Source organism: Trichosurus vulpecula, chromosome 4 (assembly GCF_011100635.1).
Source record: "Trichosurus vulpecula isolate mTriVul1 chromosome 4, mTriVul1.pri, whole genome shotgun sequence".
NCBI lineage: Eukaryota > Metazoa > Chordata > Mammalia > Diprotodontia > Phalangeridae > Trichosurus > Trichosurus vulpecula.
The window spans coordinates 80,665,824-80,680,191 of NC_050576.1; the positions used below are offsets into that span (position 1 = coordinate 80,665,824).

General features: G+C 41.2%; 2 protein-coding genes across 6 annotated transcripts in view; one reads left to right on the forward strand and one right to left on the reverse strand.

The window, feature by feature from the left end:
• TRMT1L (tRNA methyltransferase 1 like) overlaps positions 1–2,781 on the reverse strand; it is a 50,393-nt gene extending 47,612 nt beyond the window's left edge. Inside the window, exon 1 of one of the 2 annotated variants that reach the window (XM_036754556.1) lies at positions 2,497–2,781. Coding sequence is in view for 1 of the 2 variants with exons in the window: in XM_036754555.1 (XP_036610450.1) it covers positions 2,379–2,490 (112 nt within the window). In the remaining variant the exon portion in view is untranslated. Of the gene's footprint in view, positions 1–2,378 lie in introns of both variants that reach the window. The other variant, XM_036754555.1, reaches the window with a different exon arrangement.
• Positions 2,782–2,982: 201 nt separating this feature from the next.
• SWT1 (SWT1 RNA endoribonuclease homolog) overlaps positions 2,983–14,368 on the forward strand; it is a 142,315-nt gene continuing 130,929 nt past the window's right edge. The window contains exons 1-4 of one of the 4 annotated variants that reach the window (XM_036754557.1): positions 2,983–3,113; positions 9,555–9,644; positions 13,392–13,466; positions 13,647–13,739. In XM_036754557.1, coding sequence (XP_036610452.1) covers positions 9,564–9,644; positions 13,392–13,466; positions 13,647–13,739 — 249 coding nt within the window. In that variant the 5' untranslated portion in view covers positions 2,983–3,113; positions 9,555–9,563. Of the gene's footprint in view, positions 3,114–9,554; positions 9,645–13,391; positions 13,467–13,646; positions 13,740–14,368 lie in introns of those variants that run through there. The other 3 variants (XM_036754558.1, XM_036754559.1, XM_036754560.1) reach the window with 3 other exon arrangements.

The following is a 14,368-nucleotide window of genomic DNA, read 5'->3' on the forward strand; positions in this document are numbered from 1 at the left end:
GTCTAGAACTTCAGTTGGAGACCATTAGAGTGTTTACTGCCTTGTCAGGGTGCATGGGGTGTTCAGGGAGGACTGGCACCTCTGGTTTGATGAAGAATGAACAACGGCTTTGTCCTCTTTTTGTATATGTCATGCTGGACCTCCCCTTACTTCACGATCTCTATTATGTTAAGCTCATCAACTGAGGGCTTCTCTTTGCTCCAGGAAGCCCAACGTGACATCTGGCCAACCTCCCCTTTAGATATCACTGTTCAAGATAAATACTTTCTCTTAAATAAAATCAAGTCAACTGTTTACCTTATTTAGTTACTAGTATCCTACTAAGGGTTTTATAATTTTGGAATATTGTAAATATACATTATCTCATTGACTTCTTTAATATTTCAAGTACTAGTGATTTCATCTGTATGAATATTCTTTCCACTGCTGTGTACTGCACGTTCTCGTGCCTTGGTAGACTGTCCCATGGTGGCTAAAAAAATTCATCACTGAGACCAAACTGGTGATAAATCTTTTCAAACTTAATTAGGCTGCTCCTTAGACAGACATAAAGGGTGCTCCAAAAGTCCTAGTGCAGTTTTAATCTTTAATACTATTAAATATTTAATACTAAATTAAATTTATTATTCCCTGTATAAGAGCCCTGCCAAGTCTGTACAAGCCTTTCCAGCTTGTACACTTTCAAAGCTGAAATCATTTCACACCATAATTAGAGAGGTGCTTTAATCTATAGTAATGAATAAATGGGCTTTTGAGAACTAGCTTGAGATTACAACCATCATTTGTAAGAAAAATTACCCCAAATTGCAGTGGATGAATTTTGGAAAATCTTTTTTATAATTGGCATTTGTCTACATGTAGCACTTTTTCTTGAGATGCTAAAACAAATTTTTCCATAAACCTGTAGGAAATTACACTGATGCCTTGACAGTGAGTGGTAAATCACCAAGTATTAATTTTTCCACCATATTTCTTTCATAGCTTTCTCTACTCAGTATCCTTTTACGGATTTTGCTTTTTTATTTCCCCCAGCCCTAGTCCTATCTATACCCATATTTATTACTGGTGTCCTGCTTACTATGATGTACAGCAAAAAATTCAATTACATATTAATGACTTCAAGGATCTATCAATATTAATTCTACACAACAGTGCTGCAATCTGTTGTAGTGAATGAAGGACTAGCCAAAGAGTCAGGTTCAATCAATCATGTGCCTACTTTTCATATAAGAAGGCTGAAGATTTATTAAAGTTTTTTTTTTAAAGAAAAGATTAGTTTTGTTTCCCTTATCTTCTCCACATTCACCAGATCCCTAATACATAGGAAATGTGCACGACAGCTTGGGAAGCCAATCTACATAGTCAATTACCACTGTTAAGGGCAAATTGAAAGATTAATTTTTTATACACCTATACATTTATTATAAATCTACAATTTATTATAAACCTATCTGAGGCAGACACCAAACTCAGTGCTTTTCTCTTCTATCACTATGTTTTACTTCACTTACTGTGTAATCTTTAATCAACAAATATTTATTAAGAGCCTACTCTGTGCCAGGTGCCAGGTGTCCTAGGTGCTGGGGATATAATTAAAATTAATGAAACAATTCCTACTTCCAGTACATTTGAATAGGGGACACAAACCTATAAAAGCAAACCAAATCCGTCCCTGTCAAAAAGGCATTCGTACATTCACTACCACCAAGAGAGGGTGAAATAAAATTGACAAGAACCTTCTTGGCCCGGCTAGGAGCTGTGGAAGCCGGTAGACTGGAGGTGTTTAATATACAGAAATCTTTAAAAGATTTAGAGAAAGATGAAAATCGGGTAACTTGTCAAGGAAACTACTCATTTGGGGCTTCAAGTCTGACGGCCAATTCTCACTTCCCTCCCCAAACCCAATCAGCCCATTTAGGCGGTGCAGTGGGCAGAGCGCTGGGCTTGGACGTCCGGAAGACCAAAGTTCAGATTCTGCCTCACGTATTGTGACTCTGTTACCGCGTTTATAAAACGGGGATCATAAGAGCAGTTGTTGTGAGGATCAGAATATTTATAAAAATCTTTTTGGAAACTTTAATGTGTGGTACACACACACGTGTCCATACAAGCATGTATACACATGCACGCACAGATAAACATACACATGTATACGTATTTGTACGTATGTGCGTGTACACACACATAAACTCAGGCTTGGGGGAAACTGATCACCTCACTGCTGCTTCTATCCCTTCAACTGGCCGCATCCTAGGGCGTTCCGCGAGCACCCGTCCAGGCCTTCTTAGGCACGTGTTGCTGCCTCAGTTTCCCCCAAGCCTGACTGGTTTCCGGACCCCATCGACCCTCCCCCAGCATCCCACAGCCCCTCCCCTTACTGCTCTCCGCAGCAGCCCCTGGGGCCGCCTCCTCCGGCTCGGGCTCCAGCTTGAGCTCGAGCTTCGCTTCTGGAGGCGGCAGCTGCGCCGCCTCCTCCGCCATGTTCTCCATAGTTACCACTTCCACGCCCGGCCCGGTCTGGGGCCCGGGGGGCGCCGAGGGGGTTCTGCGTCGGCGCTGCTCCTCGCTGGTCACGCGACGGAGGGCGGGGGGGTGGAGGTGGGGAGGGGCGGGAGATGGTTGCGGGGGTGGGGGTGGGAATGGGGATAATGGGGGAAGGGCGCCCAAGTTCCCGAGGCGGAGACCGAGGGAAACACCGGTATTCCGTGATCCCGGAGGTTCCCCAGTCCCTGAGGCATTAAGCTTCCACGCGCCCCTGCGCGCTGACGTATGGGGAGCTCTGGCCAATGAAGTGAAAGGGCTCTGTCTCCATGGCACGTTCACTGTCACTCCGACTCGATCCTCCACCCTCTGAACAATGAATAAACTACAACACCCAGGCTGCACTGCGAGGCCACTGAGTGAGGAGGCCTAGGCGGAGAGAGGGTGGGTGTGGGTGTGGGTGTGGGTGTGGGGTGGGGTTGTAAGCTCGAAGGAGGAAAGAAAAGCAAACCAAAACAAACCTTGCGCGCGAGCTTCTCGGGAAGGCTAGGAAGGAACTATAATTCCCAGGGGGCATTGGAGCAGAGGGACGCTTGTAGGGGCCTGGGCCTTCGGCGCTGCAGCCCGCTGGGGTGAGTAGTGGGTCCCCGGGCAGAGGGGCTGGGGTGTGGCGGGCTCGCGGCCCCCTAAGCTGGGTCCATAATAGTGACGACGTGAAAGTCCTTCCTCCGCCAGGTACCTTCTCTTTTTTTGCTTTTATTGTTGATTAAGTTTAGTCACTCTCGCGGCCCCTCCCCCCCGCCGCCCACCTCCCCACCCCGCCGCGTTTCCTGTTGGTCTCTCTCCTACAGCTTCCTGTGACTGGCGTAGCGCTTGCTCCAGCACAAATCAGCCCCTGCCCTCAGGGAGCTTACAGTCCAGTGGTGGAGAGGACGAGTAAACCTTCTGTACTCCGTCTTGCATGTAAAGATGGGATATGGTTTTTTTTTTTTGAGGGGGGACGGCTCAGAGGGAAGGCACCCAGATTAGAGAAAGGTGGGGCTTTGGCAGAGACTTGAAGGAAGCTGGGGATGCCCAGAGGTGGAGAGGAGGAAGGAGCCGAACCTGGAGATGGAACGCCTCGGGCGGGGAAGAGCGAGGAGGCCGGTGGCACCGATCCAAGAGGATGGGGGGAGGGGGGGAAGGTGGAAGGGCACGTCATCAAAGGTTTTGAACGCCAGATAGAGGGTTTTGTATTTGATCCTGGAGGTGGAGAGGGACTCCGGGTTTGATTGAGTTAGAGGGGAGACAGGGTCAGACCTGCGCCTTAGGAAGATTGATCTGGACTGGAGTGGGCGCAGGAAGACCCTCCAGCGGGCTGTGGCAGTCATCGGTCCGGAGGGGAGGTGGAGCATGGGGGGATTCCTCCAGAGTCTTTGTAACCCTCCCAAGGGTGCTTCCCCTCCGCCCTCTGACCTCTAGTTTGGATGATAAGATTTAGAGTTGAAAGAGAGCTTAGACATCTCTGAGGGAACAGAGGCAGACTCCAAACTCGGTGCTTTTCTCTTCTATCACTGTGTTTTACTTCGCCTACTGTGTAATCTTCAATCCACAAATATTTATGAAGAGCCTGCTTTGTGCCAGGTGCCGGGTGTACTAGGTTCTGGGGACACGAGTAAAATGAATGAAACAGTTCCTACTCCCAGTTCATTTGAATAGGGGATACAAGTACAAGAGAGACAGCGCAAACGTAAGATTTAAAATAACTATTCTATGCATATATGACAGTATATGTACATGCGAATATGTAGAGATATATGAATGTATACTGTGTGCATCTATACATATATACGCATATAACTATGCACACACACAAAGTTTCATATAAGCTAGTTTGGGAATGAGGGCATTAGCAGTTGGGGGATCATGTGGAAGATGATGGCCTGAGCTGCATCTAATGATAATAATAATAATAATAATAATAATAATAATAATAAATGAGAGCTAGCATTTATATAGTCTTTTGTTGAGGCACAGGTAAGGTGGGAGTGTATTTCAGGTGTATTTCAGCTCCTAGACTGGAGATGGCCAGTCTGTCTGGAGTGAAGGGAAGAGTGAGAAGGCCATTTTGGTGGGATCACAGTGGGGGAGGGAAAAGAAAAAGAAAGAAGAATTTCAAGGGATCTCTGAAATGACTGCTTTGTTTGCCACTCTGAGGAAGGGAGTAAATCTTAATGCTTTGGGTTTTCTCTTACTGTAAAAAGTCACCGAACAGAATTAGATGGGAGCTAGGGAAACAGAAAAACCCCACCATTCACTTTCTCCCCTCCCCCCCCAACATTTGCCATGAGTGCCCTCTTCCAAAAGAAGGAAGTTTGTTGGATCGATGGGATAGAGTTGATGTAGATGACCTTATATTTTGGCTTTCCGATTGGGTGGGTCTGTTGCTGCTTGAGTTGCATCTATGAACTTTTGAGTTAGGGTGGCTTGGATTTAAATGCTGTCTCTGAGGGTTGATCTTAGAGCACCATAAAACTTGATCCGGAAGGGACCTTAGCATTTAATCCAAACCCCTCACCTTCAGGAGAAGCTCAATAGCATGAGGACTTAGTGAAGTGACTTGCCTACAGTTGAACTTGTGCCCTTTGACCTCAAGTTCAGAGTTCATTCCATGGCACTTAAGAGTTCTTCCATCCAACCTCTCAGCTTCAGTTTCCTCATACATAAAATGAGAATAACAACTGTTAGAACTGCCTTACGGTGTTTCCAAGCTCGAATGAGATTACGTATATAAAATCCGTGGCAAATGTAAGTGCTATGCATTGTCAGTCGGTGAGGATGCTGTTTTATCAGGTTCGTAGAAATATAAACTGTTTCGTGAAGCGTGGTTGTGAAGCATTTTTAGTTCTGGGGAGTCAGATAATAGCCAGCATTTATACAATCCTTTAAGTGCTTTACAAATATCTCATTTAATCCTCACAACAGCCCTGGTAGGTGCTATTATTTTTCCCATATTATAGATGAGGAATCTGAGGCAGATCGGTTAAGTGTCTATATTACAGGTTAGGCAACTTGTCCAGGGTTACACAGCTTAGTAAGTGTCTGAGGCTGCATTTGAACTCAACTTTGGCTGGCTCCACGTTCAGGGCTCTATCAAGAAACTTTATGTTATATTTCTGGCTTTGTGGCTAGCTCACTGTTTAACAGTGGAGTCATACACATATTGACTAACAGCATTGGAATTTTAAAAGAGGTTAACTATAACATATTGGAAATATAGTCTGAGGTTAAATATGTAATAATAACTATCATTGCCTATTTAGATCATAGAATCAGAATTTAATACTAGAAGGCTGCTTTGAGATCAGCAAGTACAAATCCTCATTTTAAAAATTAGGACAAGTCTCACCCAGAAAAGTCCAAGGTGGAATAAGTAGCAAGGGGGGGGGCAGAACTAGGATTAGAACTCTTTTTCCTATTTTCTTTATAAAAGTGTCATTCTGACCCTCATTAAGTGCAGATTCACTAGGAATCTTGCCCACCCAACAGATGTCATAATAAATGGACTGAAAGAATGCTTGAGTGGTTGAATTCTTTCTAGGCAGACCAGCCCTGTACCCTTGCATTTCAGGGTTCCTAGCACCCTTGGGTCACATCACATCACATCACATCACATCACATCACATCAGTTCTTTGTCTGAAGGTGAATAGCATTTTTCATCATGAGTCCTTTAGAATTTTCTTGGATCATTGTATTGCTGAAAATTGCTGAGTCCTATTGATTCTACCTTTACATCTGTTATATATGTACCCATATGACGCTTGAAATCCACTAAAACTCCCAGACTTCCCCCCCCCCCATTAGTCTAAACAAGCCTCCCCTATTTTATACTCATGAATTTGATTTTCTGAAATCAAATTAAAAACAACCATAGGCTGACTAGACTATAGGCTGTAGTTTGCAGAATCTATTCTTCTTCCCTTTTATAAAAATTAAGACATTTGCCATTCTCTAACCCTGCTGTAGCTTTTTGATTCTCCGAAATGTTTCAAATATACAAGGGATGAAGGGAGAGAGGCAGGGAGGGGAAGGGGAGAAACAAGCATTTATTAATTGTCTATGGTGCCAGGCACTGTGCTAAATGCCTTACAAATAATATCTCATTTGTTTCTCGCAACAGCCCTGGGAGGTAGGTATAATTATCATCCCTATTTTCACATTTGAAGAAACTGAGGCAAATATCAGTTAAGTGACTTTACCAGGGTCACACAGACACTAAGTACCAGGGTTCACATTTGAACTCTGATCTTTCTGACTCCAGACCCAGTGAACTTATCCACTGTGCCTCCTAGCTCTGCACATTTGGTAACTTAGCAGCCATTTCTGACAATTATTTCTATAGCTAAGGCTGTAGTTCAGTCAGATCAGGTGCCTTGACTGTTTCTTAGTCATGAATCCTGGATGTTTTGCTTTTAATAATTATTTTGTTTATACAGTACTACTAACAATCAACAATATACATTAACTCAAAAAAATTTCTTTTGGTCCAGATCTGATTTCATTGTCGTAGGAACACTGATAGATTACATGATTTGCCTACTAAATTCAGTTCAGTGTTCTAGCCTGTCCAAATCTTTTTAGATCCTCCCTCTGTCACTCAATTCAAAAGGCATCCTCCCAGCTCTTGCTTTATCTGCAAATTGAGTAAGCCATACTTGCATTTATCAAAGTAACTTCTAAAAATGTTAAACGGAACCCTAGAAAACAGCAGCTTCAAAAGGAAATATGATCACTAACTTCAAAAAAATGAATAATTGCCATATAGAAGGAGGATAAAGCTTTTCCTACTTGGTCCCTGAAGGTAGCACTAGGACAAATAGAGGTAGAAGTTATAGGGAGGCAGATTTGGGCTCAGTACAAAAGAATAATTTCCTAATATTGCCCACAAATCTAATGGGATGTCTTAGATGGTAGTGAGTTCTCAGTTACAGTGGTCTTAAATCCAGGTCTATACAACTATTTTTCTGGTATGAGATTGAAAGGATCTGATCTTTTAGGCATGGAGTCTATAATAACAGGAAAAAAAAAACCAATCCCAAAACAAATCCTTTTCTAGTGGGGAGGGGAGAGAAACTGGGGAAGAAAGACAAAATATTTATACTAAATTCCTAACTATATAGTTAAGAAAGTGTAAAAATATTCATAGTAGAGATTCAAGAATACTCTGATCTAAAAAAAGGGAAAAGGACTTATTTGTACAAAACTATTTATAGCAGCTCTTTTTTGGTGGTAAAGAATTGGAAATTGAGGGATGTCCATCAATTGGGAATTGGATAAACAAATTACAGTATATGATTGTGATGGAATACTGTTGTGCTATAAGAAATGACAAAGCAGGATTTCAGAAAAAACGTGGACTTAGATGAACTGCAAAGTGAAGTAAGCAGAACTAGGAAAACACTGTACACAGTAACAGCAATATTGTACGATGATCAACTATGAATGACTTAGCAATTTTCAGCAATACAATGATCCAAGAAAATTCTAAAGGACTCATGATGAAAAATGCTATTCACCTTCAGACGTGAAAGTTAGAAGATGGGAGAGTTTGGGGCTAAAGATAATGAGTTTAGATTTGGACTAGAACCCTCCAGTAGGGCTGCTTAAATAGATCCAAGAATATTAGCGTGGAGGTGATAACTGAATCTGTGATAAATGAAAAGTGTCCATTTTAGCCAGGTTGTGAAGAGCTTACAGTTGGAGACTAGGAGTTTGTAATTTACTTGGAGGAGTTTGTAATTGACTTGAGATAAACGGAAGTTATTGGAGTTTATTGAGTAGGGTAATGACACAATTAGACTTGTGCTTTAGGAAAAACACTTGGGTGGCTGTGGAGGCTGGATTAGACAGGAAGAAACTAAATGCAGGATGACTGATTTGGAAGCTACTACTAGCTGTGTCTTGGGGCGAGTCACTTAACCTCTGTTTGCCTTAATCCATTGGAGAAGGAAAGGCAAACCAAGGACTTGAACTAGGTTGGTGGCTGTGAGTAGAAAAAAGGCAATAAATGGGAGAGTCAGATGGAGATAGAACTAATAAGACCTAGCAAATGATTTAATGTGGAGGGTGTAAAGGAGGGACTGGCAGCTTTACTTGGCTCCTCAAATCTTGGATTAAGACAAACACCTGGGTTCAGGATTTTTAGAAAATTGGTATTCAGGAAATGATAGTCATTAGCTTTATTGTTATTTGATGGAGCGAGCAGGCAAACCAAGCAGCTGTACACTACAACAATGTAAACAGATAGAGGTTTGTCTCCACTTACAAGAAACATCCCAGTGTGAGGATGAGTGGGACGTGTTGGGGCAGAAATACTCTCAAAGTTGGAGTTAAGGTGGCAAGATTATATACTCTAAAAATGAGCTTGGTTGAAAACAGGTGATGGGTACCAAATTTAGGACATGACCTAGATATGGTGGAAGAAATCTTGGGGTCTTGCAGACTTGGGTGACGCAAGGCTAAGGGGTATTTCTTTTTTGGGAACACAAACTGGTAGTTATCTAGTGTTAACTAAGCAGAAGAATGACTTTAGACCCATGTAGCGTGTCAAGAATTCATTCCATCAAAACCTGCAAGCCTTATCCACTTGTCACAGTCAACAGTGGAAAAGTGTAAACTATCTGTTTTGTTTATATGCTTCAGTGGGCATTGGAACCACTTAGCCTAAGTGACTCTATGTTGGGGTCATGTCATTTTAATGGGACATTAAACTATAATCAAAAAGTTTATAATTATCACGTTGGCCTAGAATGGCATAGAGATTTTGGGTTACTGTAAGGATTGTGGTGCGTGCCCATGATAGAAATAGAGAAGTTTAGAAAAGGAGTGAATTCAGCAGAAGGATGATGAGATCTACTTTGGACAATAAATCATACCATCTTTCTTAGGTGATAAAGGGCTTAGAACTATAAGAGGACCAAAACTAGAATCTTATTTTCTCAACAAAAAGTAGAAGTTCTTTATTGGTAATGTCATTGTAAGACTGGAGAAATGTAACTTCTAATTATGTTTTTTATCTTAACTTTTCTTTTAGCTTTTCACAATGTCCAAGAAAAGATCTAATGACAAACAGGAAAAGTCTGAAAGAAAGGACATGTCTCTTTCACACAACGTAGATGAAAAAGTAAGAAGTCTAATTTCATGATAGAAATGTAATATTTTCACACTTTTATTTTTGTATTAAAGGGGGGGAAATCAATTTTTAGACCGATATATAGAAGATAATTTTTTCTTTTTGTCAAGGTTTGCCCAGGACAGTTACATTATTTTCCTCATCCTTTTTTTCTTTAAAAAAGAACTTTTATGAAGATGAAATGGTATGATATTCTAATAATGTTATTTTTTAATTTCTATGGGTGTTGTTTAGAATGACTGTTGGTTAAGTTTGGGAGGAATTAGGGAGATTTGTTTACTATGTATCTCATTATGTCAGAGACTAGTGATTTAATTGACCTGAAATGAAAGGTAAGATATTAAATGGGTAGTTTCAAAGTTGATGTGGATAAATCTTGGAGATGGCCATCAGTGATACTGCCCAAGGGGAAGTTCATTTCCTGATACGGTGTATTGGGAATCAAGATGGACTCTTAGCACTTATTCAACCAAGTGTTTTTGGAGAGATTGGCCTTTGTTTCCTCGATTAAATTAGGAGTCCTTGATGACCTCCTCGCCTCAAGGGAAAGCCTAGTTTATATGGGTTTGAGCAACATGTTTGTGACGTCAGAGGCTTTTAGACCGTGTGGTTTTAAGTTGCATTTTTGTGCCGATTTTAGGTCACGTGGGTGAGATGCATGTGTGACTCACCCTTGACCCTGAACAAGATATATAAATGCAGAGGTTGGCTTTCTTCTCTGGAGCTCTGAGCCGCAGCAGGAGTGGCTCGGGACTCTAGGCCAGCCATTGTTATGAGCTCCCCGGCTTCGATGTTGATGCTCCTCTGGTAACTGTATATTGTGATTTTGTTAGCCAGAAATCTGTCTGTTGATTCCTGTTTATTTGCTCTGAAGTTCCGGGTGCTGGCTTTTCCCCCTGAACTAAGTGAATGATATTTGTATGATGGATTAAAGTAAAATTGTTAACCCCTTAATGTTGCTTTCCTTAGTAAAGCAGATCGAAAGAGTCTGGGCTTGCAGCGTTCTTGTTGTTGGGCTCGTGTTGGTTTTTCACCCCCACAGCAGCTGCCAGCCGAATTGTTGAAACACAGGGCAAGGTGGGTTGTTTAAAAAAAACTTCAAATTGTCTCGCCCTGGGTTGTGTTTCCTTTGGAATGAATCAGATTCCTAGAAAGAAAAGGCGTGTATTGGTGACCGCAGACCCGTCACCGGGAGACCGGGCCAAAGCTTTCAGTTTTGAGTATTTACCAGAACACCCAGTTCTAGTCACTTTTGTGTCAGTAATCCTGTGCTTGGCTCCATCTCCGTATGCAGCGTTTGTTTTGGGCAGCGGTCCTGGGGTCCTGGCGGGATGCGTGTCGGTTCCCTGCTGGACTTGACTGACGCAGCGAGGTATCATTAGCATTCTTTAACTCTTTCCTTCACAGGAGATTTGTATGCAACTTTACCCTTTCCCAGTCATCATAGAAAATATGGATTAAGTCCAGGAAGTTCCTAAAATCAGTTATTCAATTAAATAATCATAAATAAAATTATCAATTAAAATCAGGAAATTGTTAACTATTAAGTAAGCATATAGTGCTTACCATACGCCAGGCACTATGCTAAACACTTTACAATTATCTCATTTGAACCCTTTGACAATCCTGTAAGAGAAATGATTATTTTTCTATTATATTAATAGCCAATTATTCATAGAAGGATCCAGAGATTTTTTTCTTTTTACTTCCTCATTTAAAGCCCAACCCCTGTGGATCAGTCTCTGAAGAATACATCTGATGTGATGATTGCTGGGAATCCTTCCTACCCAGAGAATCTAATCTTGGTGAATTCCCTAAAAGAATTAGGCCCATGCCCTTGAACCACAACTGGGGGTCTGCCCCTCACTTCCTACCTTGACCCCCATTGTTCAGCTTGAGTGGTGGAGATGGATTCTTTTGCCCTTTGTGCTGGATACAGCTGAGTCTCACTCAAGCTGCATTTGCTGCTAGAGGGACTGAAGGTTTTTAGCCCACGCTCTCATTAGAAAAAGTCCACCTGGTTATTAATAGTTAACCAATTAGGGTTGGTTTTCACCTGTCAAGGGCAACCCACTTTTCCTTCCATGATCTTCATGGTTTTATATTTTAAGAGAGACCACTAGCTATCAATTTATTGATTATTTGCTAACCTAATAAATTATTAATTACCCAGATGCTCTGTCTCTTGGGTTTATCATTCATCTCACCTGGGAGCAAGGTGCTATTATACCTGTTTTACAGAGGAGGAAACTGAGGCATATGGAGATTAAGTGACTTGCCCAGGGTCACACAGTTGGTACATGTCTGAGGCTGGATTTGCACTTAGATCTTCCTGACTCCAGCCTAATGCTCTATAAACTGCACTACCTACTTGGCTAGGTTAGCAATTGTTGTTAGCAATCAAAAGATTCATCTGAGAAATTTTCTTTCAGTGCAGACCATTTATTGATTTAGTTTGCTAGGAGAAGACAGAAGGACAAAGGTGAGAGCCATAGTGGTAAGTTGTATTCATTCACAGATTAGAATGACCTACTACTGCTGTTGCTAGTATTGTGATCAGAAGCTGTGTGCTAACTTTTGTTATGTATTTATGATCTAATGAAGGGAGATTTTAGTTATTCCTCTATGAGATGTTAACAAATATCAACAAAGCAGGAGTTCTTAACTGTTTTTGTGTCATGGGCTACTTTTGCAATGGTAAAACCTTCTTATTATGTTTTAAAATACACAGGGTTACAAAGAAATCCATTATATTGAAATGAAGATGCAATTTTTTTCCCATTCAAGTTCATGAACTTGCTGGTATCTGTTCAAGAACCCTTTGTTGGTCTAGCAACCCCAGCAGGGAACCCCTGCTCTTAAGCATTATTATCTATAGAGTGAATTTCCAGGGGATCCCTGACCTGTTCAGGGTGACAAAAGCCGCAGTAGACCAGGATTACTGTGTTTTGAAAGCTTTCCAAACTCTTGGTGTGAAGAAAACCTTTTTTCACCTGGTAGGCAGACTGTCCTGGCTTTGTGGCCTTGGGCAAGTCACTTCTTCTCTTCTGGGCAATGAGGAGATTGGATTTAATGATTTGTAAGATTCCTTCCAGCTCTCAAGCTGTGATCCTATTTGTGCTGGGGCCTAGTCTGACCTATTTAGGGGTTTCAGCATGAGAAAATCTTTTGCTAACAAGATGACCACTTATTTTTAGGGCCTTCCTATAGGCTGCCTTATGAGGTAGCTGTTTTGTCCACTTTTCAAGTAAAGCCTGGATGACCACTTGTTGGGGATATTATAGATAGGATTCTTCAGGTATGGGTTGGACTGGGTGGCCTCTAAGGTCCTGTCTGTCACTGAGATTCTGTATTATAGGCTCTCCCTGTTTACACACACACACACACACACACACACACACACAGAGTTTGTGTGTGTGTGTGTGTGTGGAGAGGTGGCTGAGAACCATATGTTCTGCCATCTTCAGTAGATCCTATTGGATTCATTAATTTGTTTAATAATCAATTATTAACTATCACTTGAAAAGGCCTTGAAGGCAGGAATTGTGTTGTTTTTCATCTTGGTGTACCCAGAGCCTAGTATAGTGCTCTGAACAGACTAATCTCTTAATGCTCATTGAATTGAATAGACCACCCCTGAAAGCCAACTAAACCTTAAAGAATCGTAGAATCTTAGAATGTTTAAGCTAGAAGTAAACCTGGGAGGCCATTGAGTATACACTATTGACCTTTACATAGGAAACCAAGTCTCAGAAAGGTGAGGTGATTCCCGAGCCACATCTAGGAGTAGGACCCAGAGATCCTGCATTTCAGGTCTGTATTTTTGCTACCACACCTGCTTCTCCACCTCACCTCTTCTGTAGCTTCTTTGTCTCCAGTCCTCTAATATCTCGAGATATTATCCATTGAGTACTTAATATGCATTGATTCATTGTGATATATAGAAGGAACTCTTTTTACACACTCCTCCCTTTTTCCTCTTGGAATTCTTAGGAAAAGAAACAGAAAAGAATCTCTTCGAAAGCACCAAGCCCGAGTATCTTATCTTACTCCAGATGTTCAACTTCTTTAGGGAAGAGAAAGTTCGTAAGTTTTTAACTACCTTGAGTAATTTTCTTGTTTTCTTCCCCTCGTTCTTTTTTGTTAATCTTTTGTTTATAATAATCTTATACTTTGATTTTCTTTTTTTCTTTTTGACTGTAAATTTTAACTTCTTCCTCATCAAAAACTGTTTATTAATAGCCTAATTGCATTTATGTATACTAATTGTTGTACCTGTAGGACTGGAATACACTTCCACATGTACAAAAAACCCAAAATACAGTAACAGAAATGATAAATGAATGCATGAAGGGACTTGCAATACTTATCTAATGTATGAACAGGTAAGTAAGTTTGCACAAGGGATTGAACGTGAGGCACATTACTTTGGTTAATGCCAGGAAGAATAGCTGTGAGAACTCCATTACCTAGTATAGAATGTTTTAAGCATTTTGGTTTCATAGAACTTAACTTTCATTCCAATTGACTTTTATCAGATTAATCTTCATGTCGTTCATTAAAAAAAAAAAACTTCAGTGGATCTCTTGTTTATAAGTTAAAGTATAAGAACTCCCTTTTCTGGCATCCAAGGTTTTCTCTAACTGATCTTATCCAGTATCCAACATTATCTCCCACTGTTAACCCTATATGCATATTCTATTCCAACTTGCCCA